The sequence below is a fragment of the Seriola lalandi genome, unplaced genomic scaffold, assembly GCF_002814215.2.
Source record: "Seriola lalandi dorsalis isolate HSWRI2012SDOR001 ecotype SW California unplaced genomic scaffold, Sedor1 jcf7180002054694, whole genome shotgun sequence".
NCBI lineage: Eukaryota > Metazoa > Chordata > Actinopteri > Carangiformes > Carangidae > Seriola > Seriola lalandi.
In genome coordinates, this window is record NW_019525247.1 from 2,524,063 (window position 1) to 2,536,270 (window position 12,208).

General features: G+C 38.6%; 1 protein-coding gene across 1 annotated transcript; it reads left to right on the forward strand.

The window, feature by feature from the left end:
- The first annotated feature begins 283 nt into the window (after positions 1 to 283).
- rwdd4 (RWD domain containing 4) lies at positions 284 to 8,036 on the forward strand. Its single transcript, XM_087178687.1, has 6 exons — positions 284 to 458; positions 1,163 to 1,243; positions 1,400 to 1,509; positions 3,088 to 3,238; positions 3,511 to 3,619; positions 6,796 to 8,036. The coding sequence occupies exons 1-6, from the start codon at positions 435 to 437 to the stop codon at positions 6,897 to 6,899; spliced, it is 579 nt and encodes a 192-aa protein (XP_087034813.1). The 5' UTR covers positions 284 to 434; the 3' UTR covers positions 6,900 to 8,036.
- The last annotated feature ends 4,172 nt before the right edge of the window (positions 8,037 to 12,208 follow it).

The window sequence follows — 12,208 nt, forward strand, 5'->3', positions numbered from 1 at the left end:
CCCGTTTTACCTGATGTGTCTCTTACTTCATCACTAACAGTATTTATTAACATATACTACCCAAAATCACTTCCCTTACATCTCATATTATATTCCTGCTATATCCATGTGAATGTTTTCTTTTATTATATCAGTTTATCCACAATATGCTGCGGTCAAATGTATTCCCAAAAACATTATTCTTTTAATGTAACTGTAATAATGTAATCATTTTAATGTAATAATTATAATAATAAACTGTATCCACGCACGACAACATGGTTCAGTTTACGTAGCGTGCCCTACAGCGCATGCGTGTACTGGCATGGTGTCAGTGGTTGTAGCAGTTGGGGAAGTTGTGAAATTAAAACAGTGAAGTTTTAATGAGAGAAATGGGTCGTTAACTGTGGAAGTTTTATAGGTTTGAAGCTGTGAACAGAAACAGGAGGAGAACCATGACAGCGAACGAGGATCAAGAGGTATGAATGAATGAATGATGGTGCAGTAGTTGCCACTGCCGTTAGCGGCTAATAGCTAACTACATATCAGTAGCATGGCTATTAGCATTTGAGGCTGGGTTTCAGGGCTTCCCTACTTGTCAGACATAAAATAAGTCAACATGTTAGTTTTACTTTAATGTGCAAGCACTGTTTGTAACTATAGAAGCGGCCAGACCAGGGTGTCAAGTGGGTTTTCATCCGTTGTTAAGCCCTGATTCGCGACGTTCATAACGGAGAAAATATCACCAAACTCCATCCAAAATCTGCTAAATTAATGTGTTGCGTTATTGATAGGAATACATGCCACAGAAACTAAAATTAAAGACGTTGTCTCACTAGAAAACGTTTGCAAAGTTATTCGGTGTACACTGTAACCATCAGTAGCAATATTATGCCCACAAAATATCGACGTTTCACCGAAGCCACCTTGCTCCATTTACAGGAGAAAGTGGCTTTAGGAAGTCAAAGGTTATATTTATGGAAGTCATTTTATGCCTAGAGGATTCCATATATGCCAAATAAAAAAATAAGTCACCATGGTGATGTGTAAAGTTTAGTTTCTGTCCTGCACACCCCTCAAACTGCCTCAAATTTAATTTACCATATTTCTGAACGGTGTTCGGGCGCGACAAACAACTACTTATATCAGACTAACCTGTCACTAACCTCTTGTTCAATCACAGATGGAGCTGGAGGCTCTGCGCTCCATCTATGAAGGGGATGAGGGTTTCAAGGAAGTCAGCCCAGTGTCATTTCAGTTTAGGGTGAGTACTCTGTACCGTACAAACCTGCTTTAAAAATACAACAAATCAACAGAAATTAAAAGAAAGACAAAGACTGAAGATTATTCTTCACAGCTACAAGCTGTTCGGATTGATTCTGCTGTAGTAACTTGTCTCACCTTCTGTTTTATATAAAAGATAGGAAACCTTGAGGACATCAAAGCTTTCATCCTGGACATCACATGGCCAGAGACGTATCCTGAGACAGCCCCCGAAATCTCCCTTGATGCCTTTTTCAACAATAGGATGTATGTTTGAAGTACAGTGTATTGTCAGATCTCCCTTCGGTCATGCTTTGATTTTTATTTGAACTACTGATGACAGATGAGAGCAAAATCTGGAAACACCAATCACTTCATACCTGCAGGGATAAATCGTAGGACCATTCAACTGTAATAAACAGTTTACACACACAATTGCATTTAGTCATCTGACAGATGCTTTTATCCACAGAGACTTACGAGTGAGGGACATCACTAAAGCTTCAGTAGGAGACCTTGGTGCAAGAACTAAGTAAAAAGGTGCAAGTAAAGTTCACAGTAAGAGCTAGTTAGACATGTTGGGGTGTTAGGAGAGGAGGTCTTCTCTGATTCGTAAAGATAGAGAGGGATGCACCTGCTCTGATAGAACCACAGAACAGTTTTAGTGTCAATACTGTCTTTTGACACCTTGATTAATTTTTAAGTAGGAAATTTGAGTAAAAAAATTAAAAAAAGGACAATCCAGGTGAAAATTGTTGCTGTCTGGGCCAAAAAAAATTATTTTAGAAATATTAAAGCCATGTGTATTTATGGGAATTAATATGCCGATGCCATTATTGATTCTGGTTATTGAAATTAATCAGGAAATTAATTTTCTGCCTACAGAGGTTTTCAGCATCAACACAACTGAGTCTGAACAAAGTGTAGAAACAGTACAAAAACAATATGGATGTGACTGAAGGTTTGCCGAAGCCCCAGTTTAACTGTTTAAATGTGACACTAATTTTATTGTTACTCTATGTAACATACTAGTGTTTAGACCCTGACTTGAAATGACCATTTTTTCGTGAAGTGTAGCTAAACTTTGGACCGTTTCTTATTCTCCGCCATGGCTTCTTCTTGTTGACAGTTTCCATTAGTGTAGATGAGTTTGACATCATTGTTTTCATCACGTTCAGCATCAAACACCAATGTTAACTCTTGACTCTATCATGTCTTTTCTTCAACTGAAGTTAGCATGCTAACCAGCTAGCCCCGGCCCATCTCATCACTCTCTGATAGTGACTCACTGCAGCCTCCAGTCTGCCCTGAAGACATAGCTGTTCAGAGAACGTATTATAACCTCTTGCCTTGTAAACATAACAATGGCCCAGCAAGAAACCATGTACAGAGGCAGAGAAAACTTACAAACAGCCTGTCTTAAGTTTTTTTTTTTAATTTTTGAGATTTTGTGTGTTTTTGTTTGTTTTATTGGTTCGGTGGACTTAGATTTTCTGAAATTTATTTCTGAACAGGAATATCTGAAAGCTTTTTCAAAGCTCCAGACTGCCTGGAACAAAACAGAAATACTAAATCCTCTTATTTACCAATACATTAACAAATTTAAGCATAATGAGTCTAAAAATACTCAAATCAGTTAAAAGTTGCCACTGCAGATACATTTTGTCTGAATTCTTATCTTTCTCTTTGCCACCACCACTAGGGGACGCCAATGCCAACACACAGTGGCCTCAAATGAGCTAAAGTAGCAAAAATGTCTTTGGTCAGCTTGTGTCAGTGAGAGACTGCAGTACGATACCGTTGTTTATGGACACTGTCTTATTTTTTCTTTGGGTTCAATCACAGCTCTGCAGAGACGAAGCAGATGATCCTGTCAAAGCTGGAGGAGCAAGTGGAGGCAAACCTGGGGACCGCCATGATGTACACCCTGTTTGAGTGGGCCAAGGATAACCAGGAAGCACTCATGGAGAACCATAAACCTGTAGTGACAGCTGTGGTGAGTACAGTTCTGTCTTCTGACCATCCTCAATACTTCCGACTGATGGCTGTGGTGTTTTATACAATTACATAATCTATTCCCTCAAAATCACATCTTATGAAAAGTTAAGTCAGAAGTTTGGTTGTATATCTTGATTTTGAATTGAGACATTTTGAATTGAGACATTCATTGTATTTTCATTCTCCATCAGCTGTGCACATCAGTTTCAGTGATGATCAGAGTCATTGTGTTTCAAGAAAACAGCTTTTGATTATGTCTTGTTGTTGCAGGCGTTGACATCAAGCAGTGATGTAACAACAACCAGCTCAACAACCAAGAAGAGGGAGAAGAAGGAACAGCTGACAAAAGCTCAGAAGAGGAGGATCATCAACAGAACAGGTACATTAGTCAGGGCAGTCTTCACCTGTTCAAACTGCCGGATTTATACTGGTTATACTGGTGGATTCATATACTTAGCCCATTAACTATACACTCACTGGCCACTTTATTAGGTACGTCTCGCTAGTAACGGGTTGGACCCCTTTTTGCCTTCAGAGCTGCCTTAATTCTTTGTGGCATAGAGTCAACAAGGTGCTCAAAACATTCCTCAGAGGTTTTCATTCCAGTTGCACCACATCCCAAACGTGATCTATTAGATTGAGATCTGGTGACTGTGGAGGCCGTTTGAGTACAGTGAGCTCATTGTCATGTTCAAGGAACCAGTTTGAGATAATTTGAGCTTTGTGACATGGCACGTTATCCTGCTGTAAGTAGCCATCAGAAGATGGGTACATTGTGGTCATAAAAGGATGGACATGGTCAGCAGCAATCCTCATGTAGGCTGTGGCATTTAAACTGGTACTAAGGGTCCCAAAGTGTGCCAAGAAAATATCCTCTACACCATTACACCACCACCACCAGCCTGAAACATTGATACAAGGCAGGATGGATCCATGCTTTCATGTTGTTTACGTCAAATTCTGACCCTACCAATTTGAATCGAGACTCATTAGACCAGGCAACGTTTTTCCAATCTTCTACTGTCCAATTTTGTTAAGCCCATGTGAATTGTAGCCTCAGTTTCTTGTTCTTAGCTGATAGGAGTGGCACCTGGTGTGGTCTTCTGCTGCTGTAGCCCATCTGCTTTTGTAGCATTTTATCTTACCACTCCTGAGATATGCTAAAAGTTTTTATCTAAAATATTTTTCCTAAGTCCTGTTCACAAAACTGCTGAGACCAACTTTTAGTATGGAGAAGCGAAAACTCCTAAGCTAGGAGTGCGACTGCATTGCTTTGTCAGTTTCAATGGATGAGCTCCCTTGCAGGAACCACAGCGATTGGTTGATGAAAGACAGGTGTGTGCCCATGAAAACAAATCTGCAACATCCCGCAGTAATAATAAAAAAAAAAAAAAAACAGAAATAAATGAATACAAATTAAATAATAACGGCTTAAGAGCTGTTTACAAAAGTAGTGCATTCTCCAAAATGCATCTGTATAATAAGGTTTGTGTCGACCTGGGAGAATTTAATTTTACTATCAAAACTTACATTCAATTCTCCCAATGGAAAAAAAGTCCTAGACTACCTAAATAAACCTAACTGGCAGCCTATTATCCACAACCTATTGTAGGTGTACCTTTTGTAATGTAGCTGTGGCCCTGGCTGTGGGTTGAGGTGTATGAAGATTTCTGCTGTCCCTCACCAAGGGACCTTGGTGGGGGACAGGAGAAATCTTCATACACCTCATACACCAGACAGGTAGAATATGAACCTTTCAATCAGCTGCCTCAGGTCACTCTCCATTTAGATCCATGACTCTTGGGTAGTCCTGTACACTGTACAACAACGTCTACAGCTGTACAGCCAGCATTGAATACAACCTGTGTGTTGATGGCGTGATTTTGTTTTCCTGTCCACAAATACTTCCTTGTCTTGCGATGGTGCAATCATTTTTACATGTTTCCATCTATGGCATCAATCACAGCAGGTAGACCAGCTATTGCTATAAAGCTGCTCTATTTCCCTGTAGTTGTTGAACATTTTTAAAAAATCGTATGTATTGTCCTATGATGTTAGGTCAAAGCGCATTTATTGTTTTGTGGATCGTTTTTTCTCTGTGCCAAGTAACACAGTGTTGCTAGACAAATTTCCGCACTGATCGGGTTGTGTCAGTTGGTAGGAGATTGCATCCTTCACAAACTCCACAACAATCATTATTCCCTCGTGATTGACAGTATCTTTTAAGTAATTCAACATCGTTTTAGGTTCTCAAAACACTGCGACGTGGAATGACAGCGCTGACCCTTTTATGATTCTTTGTGATTTGGTCTTAGTGAGTTAGGCGTCCTCTCAACTATTTCTAACTTCTCCCAGACTTAGGAGCTACTTTTAGCGCTAACTGGCTTTGTGAATAGCTCTTAGTAAAATAAAATAGGAATCCTAAAGTTAGGACTGACACACCCATTATTTTTAGGAGTTTCTCCTAAATCGGCAAGTTAAGACTACTTTTAGCCTTAAGATTCTTTGTGAATACTGGCCCTGAGCGCTAACAGAGCGTTTCAGAGAGAGGGTCTTGTATAAAATGTACAGCAGAAGAAAAATAATGTCTTAAAAATGGCCATAATAGCTCCTCTTTAACACAACTAACGACAAACCACATAACATTATTAGCTGTTGAGTTTACTGATAAATCAACAGTATGGAGGACCAGGGACATCGCAGGAAAACTAATAAAGTATTTCCTTAATTTCATATTTAAATGTGAAATAAAATGGGAATTGTTAAAAGAATTTATAAATGAACAATTAATCCACCGATAAATAAGCCCAAAGCCAATTTAGCCTAAAACCCTATGGATATGATATGACTGGTTAGTTCTCCAACCAATCAGAGAGCTTGTTACATCCCATGGCCAATTGGGATTGTTTAGCCTGGTTTTACAGCACTGAAGGCCCTGTCACAGAAAGCCTAACAGGAGAAGCTAATTGACTAAGCAAACCAATTGGTGAATAGGAAAAGGGAAAGCAGCTGGAGAAGGAGTCTTGGAAACTGCACCAAAAGGACCTCAACCCTAAATGGGGCTCTCGCATTGACTGCAAAATTGAAATATCGTGCTATAGACAAACCAACCACAGTGGATAGCTGCAACTGCCACAGTGTTTCATTCATGTTCCTCTGTGACCCTCTCACATGAAAGCACATTTGATTTTCAAGATTCATCAACCACATCACACCAACAGAGTATATATAGGAAACGTGAAAACAATTATGAGAGGAGGTGCTGTAGGGAAGCACTGTCCTGACAGATATCCACATATAACACTGTTGAACTTAAACTTAACCTTGAAAAACACTTTTCCCACACATATGATACAATGACCTACTGTATATGGTCTGTGTTCTTATTTCAGCTCTTCATTGAAGCTGCATGATGCTGACACTGAGTACAATAAAACAATTAAACCCAACAGGATGTCTCATTTTTGTGCAACAGATGCTATTTAATTTTGACTGTCTGGTTGATATTAGTTCTAAACACATTCATCATTTTAAAAGAAGGATTTGTTCTTTCAGATAATAAAGGAGAACTGCCTCGAGGCTGGAACTGGGTGGATGTTATTAAAGTAGGTGCATTTCACCTTTTCTCCACTAGATGGTGCAGCACCTCTTACCTCTGAGTCTAGCAATATGATGAACTAACTTCTTTTTGTTCTGTTGTCTCTTCTCCCTGCTCGTTGATACAACCGTCCTCCAGCATGTAAGTGAAACCATCTCAGTTAAAATGTCTTTAAACGTCCTCAACAACACAGACCTGTGTTACATGTGTTTTTGTGTTTTTGTTGCAGTTGAGTAAAACAGGCGGGAAAGACAACGACTAAGCCTGAGGGCGGTGCCCTGATGCTGCTTCATGCGAGACACTGGAGTGAAGTGTGACATCACTGCAGCCTGTCGATGCTGCCATCTACAAGCCCTCACATCCAACCTCACCAACATGCTACAATTACAGTGGCCCATCCACCCTGACAACCAAAGCAGGCTGGGTAACGGTCAACCTGAGGACACACACACACACATTCAGCTAAACTGACACTTTGAGCTGGGGATGTATCAGCTGTGTTTTATGTGTTTGTGGTGTTTGTGGAAAGCATTTGTGTGAAGAGGAGCTCATCATCAAGTTTTATTGGCTCACTTTTTCCCCAGATAGTCTTCTGTCATCTGTCAGGGTGGAGCGTGTCTGAGATACTCACTGCCATGATTTCACTCAGCGAGGTTCAGCCCAGCTCTCAGGCTCTGAGCCATAAGTGTTGGATTGTGGTTCTAAATGGAGCAGCAGCAGTCGAGCAGCATCCTGCTGTTATTCTGAGGTGTCGTGTTACTTTGTGAAAGCAGAGAAGTTTTTAATAACACTTAACACATTTCTTCTCTCACCTTATTTTCATAGATGTTTCTTTTTCCCAATGATTGAAAAAGTTACAATTTTTATATATAAATAAAACCTGATTTGCTCTGCTTCTTGTCTAATGATGTCATTGATCACTGGTCTCATCACCTGATGCTGCTGATTCATGAGAAGAACTAGTTTCTCCTACAGCAACTGTTTTGTATGAAAGCATGAGCACATTGACAAGTCTTCAGACTCGACATCATTCACCAGCTCCTGTGTTCAGTTTACAGCAGTGGTGACATTGAAGTGTCGTTTCATTCCTCTGTAACAAAAGTGTTATGTTAGAAAACTGTACCTGAGGCACAAAGGAAGTTGAGTGATTTTGCCTTAAAATAAAACTGATGAGTGTGTTGTTTCTTCCGTCAATGAATCTGAGGTGTCCTCAACATGGAAGTTTATTGATCTGTGAGTGAACAGACGGATGACTTAATAACAGTCACAATAAAGAAAGACTGAACAGACGTTCTTGACTGAAAAATGAAACAAAAAATCAGCACACTGTTGGTCACTGACTTTAACATATCACAGAGAGTAAAATGAAAAACGTAAGAGAATAAATCAAATGTTAAGAAAAGTCTTAAATACTTAAGTCAGGAATTTGTTCAGGGCAAGACAAGGAATTTCCTGATCCCGACAACAGCCTCGGTTCGGACCAGAAAAACTAAAACAATTCTCAGTGAAATGGACCATTGCCTTGCTTCAATAAAGTTACTGCCAAGCATTGCAAGAAATTTGACTTACATTTTGAAGATCCAGAAAGCTGAGTAAAGTCAGCCTGAAGCCAAACATAACTGCTCGAAGATAAAACATAAGGATATTATACTTACTGCATACAGCAGCATATCTGTTCCAACCAAGTGCAAAAAGTCCAACTGTTCAACTCTGCCACATTCCCAAAATAAAAGTAATATTATGTTTGTAAACTTTAACACGTCCTGCTCAGGTATATGTCATTGTATGTTAACGCTGTCTATGACCCCAAATGGAATGCCGTTGGCACTACAGACGCTCAGATCAACACTTTAACATTTTAAAGGCTTTCCTGTTAAGAAAGACAAGCGAAGTAAAAAAAAAAAAAGGCACAGAGTGATATTTCTTGATCTTAGTGCTGTGTATAACACCAAATGAACTGCTGTTGATAGGAGAAACAGTCAAATGAGCGCATTAACATTTTCAATACAAACGGACATAATATTTCTTTCCTGAGACAAAAGACATGCACAGTGAAAAAAGGCACCAGACTGCATTTTAACAATATTAACGGTGTGTATGAGTCCAGCTGGAGTCTGAATACTATATTGCTCTGAATGTTCTTTAAACATTACGCCTCATAGACTGCTGTTAGCGCTCGGGACGTTGAGCGACACTTAAACCTTATCTGTCCATACTGACATAATATGACGTTAGAGTCTGTTTAAAAATCATATTTATATATACCATACGTACACAGGGGAAACAGCATGCGGAGGCTTTCCTGAATGAAAAGACATGTACAGTGAAAAAAGGCACCAGACTGCATTTTAACAATGTTAAAGGTTTGTATGAGTCCTGTGAACATTGTATTACTTGAATGGATCGTATATACTATATTACGCCTTTGACCTCATTTGTCCATACTGACATAATACGACAATAGAGTCTGTTTAAAATTCATATTCGTCCTATTTGCCACACGTACACACGGGAAACAGCATGCTGAGGTTTTCCTGAGACAAAAGACAGGTGACATGAAAAAAGGCACCAGATAGCTTTTTAACGATGTTCACGGTGTGTATGAGTCGGGCAGGAGTCTGAACACTAAATATAGTGTTGCTTTGAATGAACTTCAAACATTGTATTACGCCTAATAGACTGCTGTTTGCGCTCGGGACGCTCAAAGCAACACTTTGACCTCATCTGTCCATACTGACGTAATATGACAATATAGTCTGTTTAAACTTCATATTCACTTCCTATTTGCAACACCATACTGAGGCATTCCTGTTTAAAAAACACAGTCGACGTGAAGCAAGGCACAGAGTGATATTTAATGATCTTAAAGCTGTGTATAATCGAATGGACTGCTGTTTATTGGAAAATAAACCAGGACCAGTCCTAGCCTGGTCAGATGCGTACACGAACTGATGAAGCCTCTTGGATGAGAGGTGAAACGTCTTCGCAGACAAATAACCTAGTCCAGTTGTTTTCGATTTAAAAAAAACTCCTTTAAGATACTATGACCTGGACAAATGAGAATATACACAGGCTTTATTGGAAAAGCAGTCAGATGAGAACATTAACCTTTTCAGTACAAACTGACATAATATTACAGACTGAATTTAAATATGAAAGGGTTTTTTTTTTTAATTTTGTTATATTGTTAAAATAAATTATGTACTAGAGAGATCTGTGAGGCAACGCTGCTTTTTTGCTATATTTTCTCTAATTTTTCAGCTGAACCTGTGGCAGCATTTGTCAAAAAAGATAGAATAATTAAAGGTATTAAAATTCCTTTTGACAAAATTAGTTTGATTTATTGGATTGCAGATGATATTACCTCCACAGTAAAAGAGTTAGTGTGAAGTGTGTTATGAAAGACATTGAAATATATGGGAAGGCTTCCGGTGCAAAAACTCATATTTAAAAATCTAAAATTATGTTTTTCGGTATAATAGATGCAGGTCAGTGTCAATTTCAAAATAAAATAAATAATAATAAATAAAATTTTGAGGTATGTAATTAATTTTCCATGGGGTGGTAAGTTGGTTAAGATTTCAACAAAGCCACTGATTGGTAGTTACAAGAATGGAGAACGTAAATTAGTTGATATAGATACTAAAACGAAAGCAATGAGAATTAAAATGGTACAGAAGTATTTATATGGAAATAAAGATTGTGGATGGATTGTCTTTTTTAGGCACTATCTATTTAAATGTGGAGGTTTAGGTGAAGGTGGAATTTTCATGTGTTTGGAAAAGTGCGTTACAAATACAGTGCCTTTGTTCTATCAGGAAATCTTTGGGGCATGGGCAGAATTCTTAAAGGATGTGATATATGATTGTGGTGATATAACTCAGATAATAGAACAACGTATGTGTTTGAGCCCTAAAATAGAGAAGAATGGGAAAATGTTTTATATGTATTAGCTGTGTATGTCAGCTGGAGTTAGGCAGATTGAGGATATTGTTGCTTCTTACCCAATAGAGAAATATATGACTGTGTTTTAGAATGCTATGAGGACGTTAGAAGGTCAACAGTAGATAATGTGTTTGAAAATATTAAAACAGGTATTGTAAAATGGGTTAAGGTTATTGAAAAACAGACAATAAATTTGGGAAAGAGTGACATGCCAAATCTTTTTCTTGAATTTAACAGTGTTAAGAAGAATTTAAAGCATATGAAAGTAAAACAGATTTATGAAATTTTGTTGAAAAAAGAAATATAAGTGCCTGCATCTGAGGGAGTACGGTCTAAAATCTTTCGAAACTTAGTGTTCTCGTCAGAAGCTTTCTCTGTGTCTGAGAACTGAGTTTTTGTCACACATTGTCCGGTCTATACAGAACACTTCAGGATAAGTTTTCCTGTCTATTTGAGTAGCATTCATGAAGAATATCGTCACCTTCCTAAAATAATGGCCTAAGTCATGTTTTGACAAAAATGTTTTTTTTGCCTAAATCACCCCCTCATGATGCTGGCCACCTCTGGTAAAATCGCCTGAATCCTCAGTTGAGGGGAACATGCAATTCTACCCCCGGTTGTATAATGGCCTATGTCAAAAGTGTGACTCTTTTGTTGGGTTTTTTGTGTTTCCTGAAAAACCTGAAAAAATGACTTAGGCCATTATTTTAAGAGGGTGTCGATATGATGGATTTCATGTTTACATGTCATAAAGTTATCAGCTACACCTGAGAATGCAATACTGTTGAAAAGAGCTGTTTCCACGTTTCCAGCGCCTAAATCGGCTCCGTTCCTCGTTAAAGCTGTCTGTGTGTATCCAAAATCTGAGCATTCATATTTAGTGGGATTTCTACACAGAACACTTCAGGATAAGTTTTCCTGTCTATTTGAGTAGCATTCATGAAGAATATGATGGATTTCATGTTTACATGTCATAAAGTTTTCAGCTACACCTGAGAATGCGATACTGTTGAAAAGCGCTTTAAGCATCAGGATCTGCTCTAAGTCCTCGTCAGAAGCTTTCTCTGTGTCTGAGAACTGAGTTTTTGTCACTCATTGTCCTGTCTATACAGAACACTTCAGGATAGGTTTTCCTGTCTATTTGAGTAGCATTCATGAAGAATATGATGGATTTCATGTTTACATGTCATAAAGTTATCAGCTACACCTGAGAATGCGATACTGTTGTAAAGCGCTGTTTCCACGTTTCCAGCGTCTAAATCGGCTCTTTCCTTCTTTAAAGCTGTCTGTGTGTATCCAAATCTGAGCATTCACATTTAGTGGGATTTTCAAACAGATCACTTCAGGATAAGTTTTCCTGTCTATTTGAGTAGCATTCATGAAGAATATGATGGATTTCATGTTTACATGTCATAAAGTTATCAG

What these genes read in the sequence shown, in the direction of transcription:
- rwdd4 (XM_087178687.1), top strand. Translation starts at nt 435, where the DNA reads ATGACAGCGAACGAGGATCAAGAG. An exon ending in CAGTGTCATTTCAGTTTAGG is followed by an intron (nt 1,244 to 1,399) that starts GTGAGTACTCTG and finishes TTTATATAAAAG; the next exon opens with ATAGGAAACCTTGAGGACAT. An exon ending in AACCTGTAGTGACAGCTGTG is followed by an intron (nt 3,239 to 3,510) that starts GTGAGTACAGTT and finishes TTGTTGTTGCAG; the next exon opens with GCGTTGACATCAAGCAGTGA.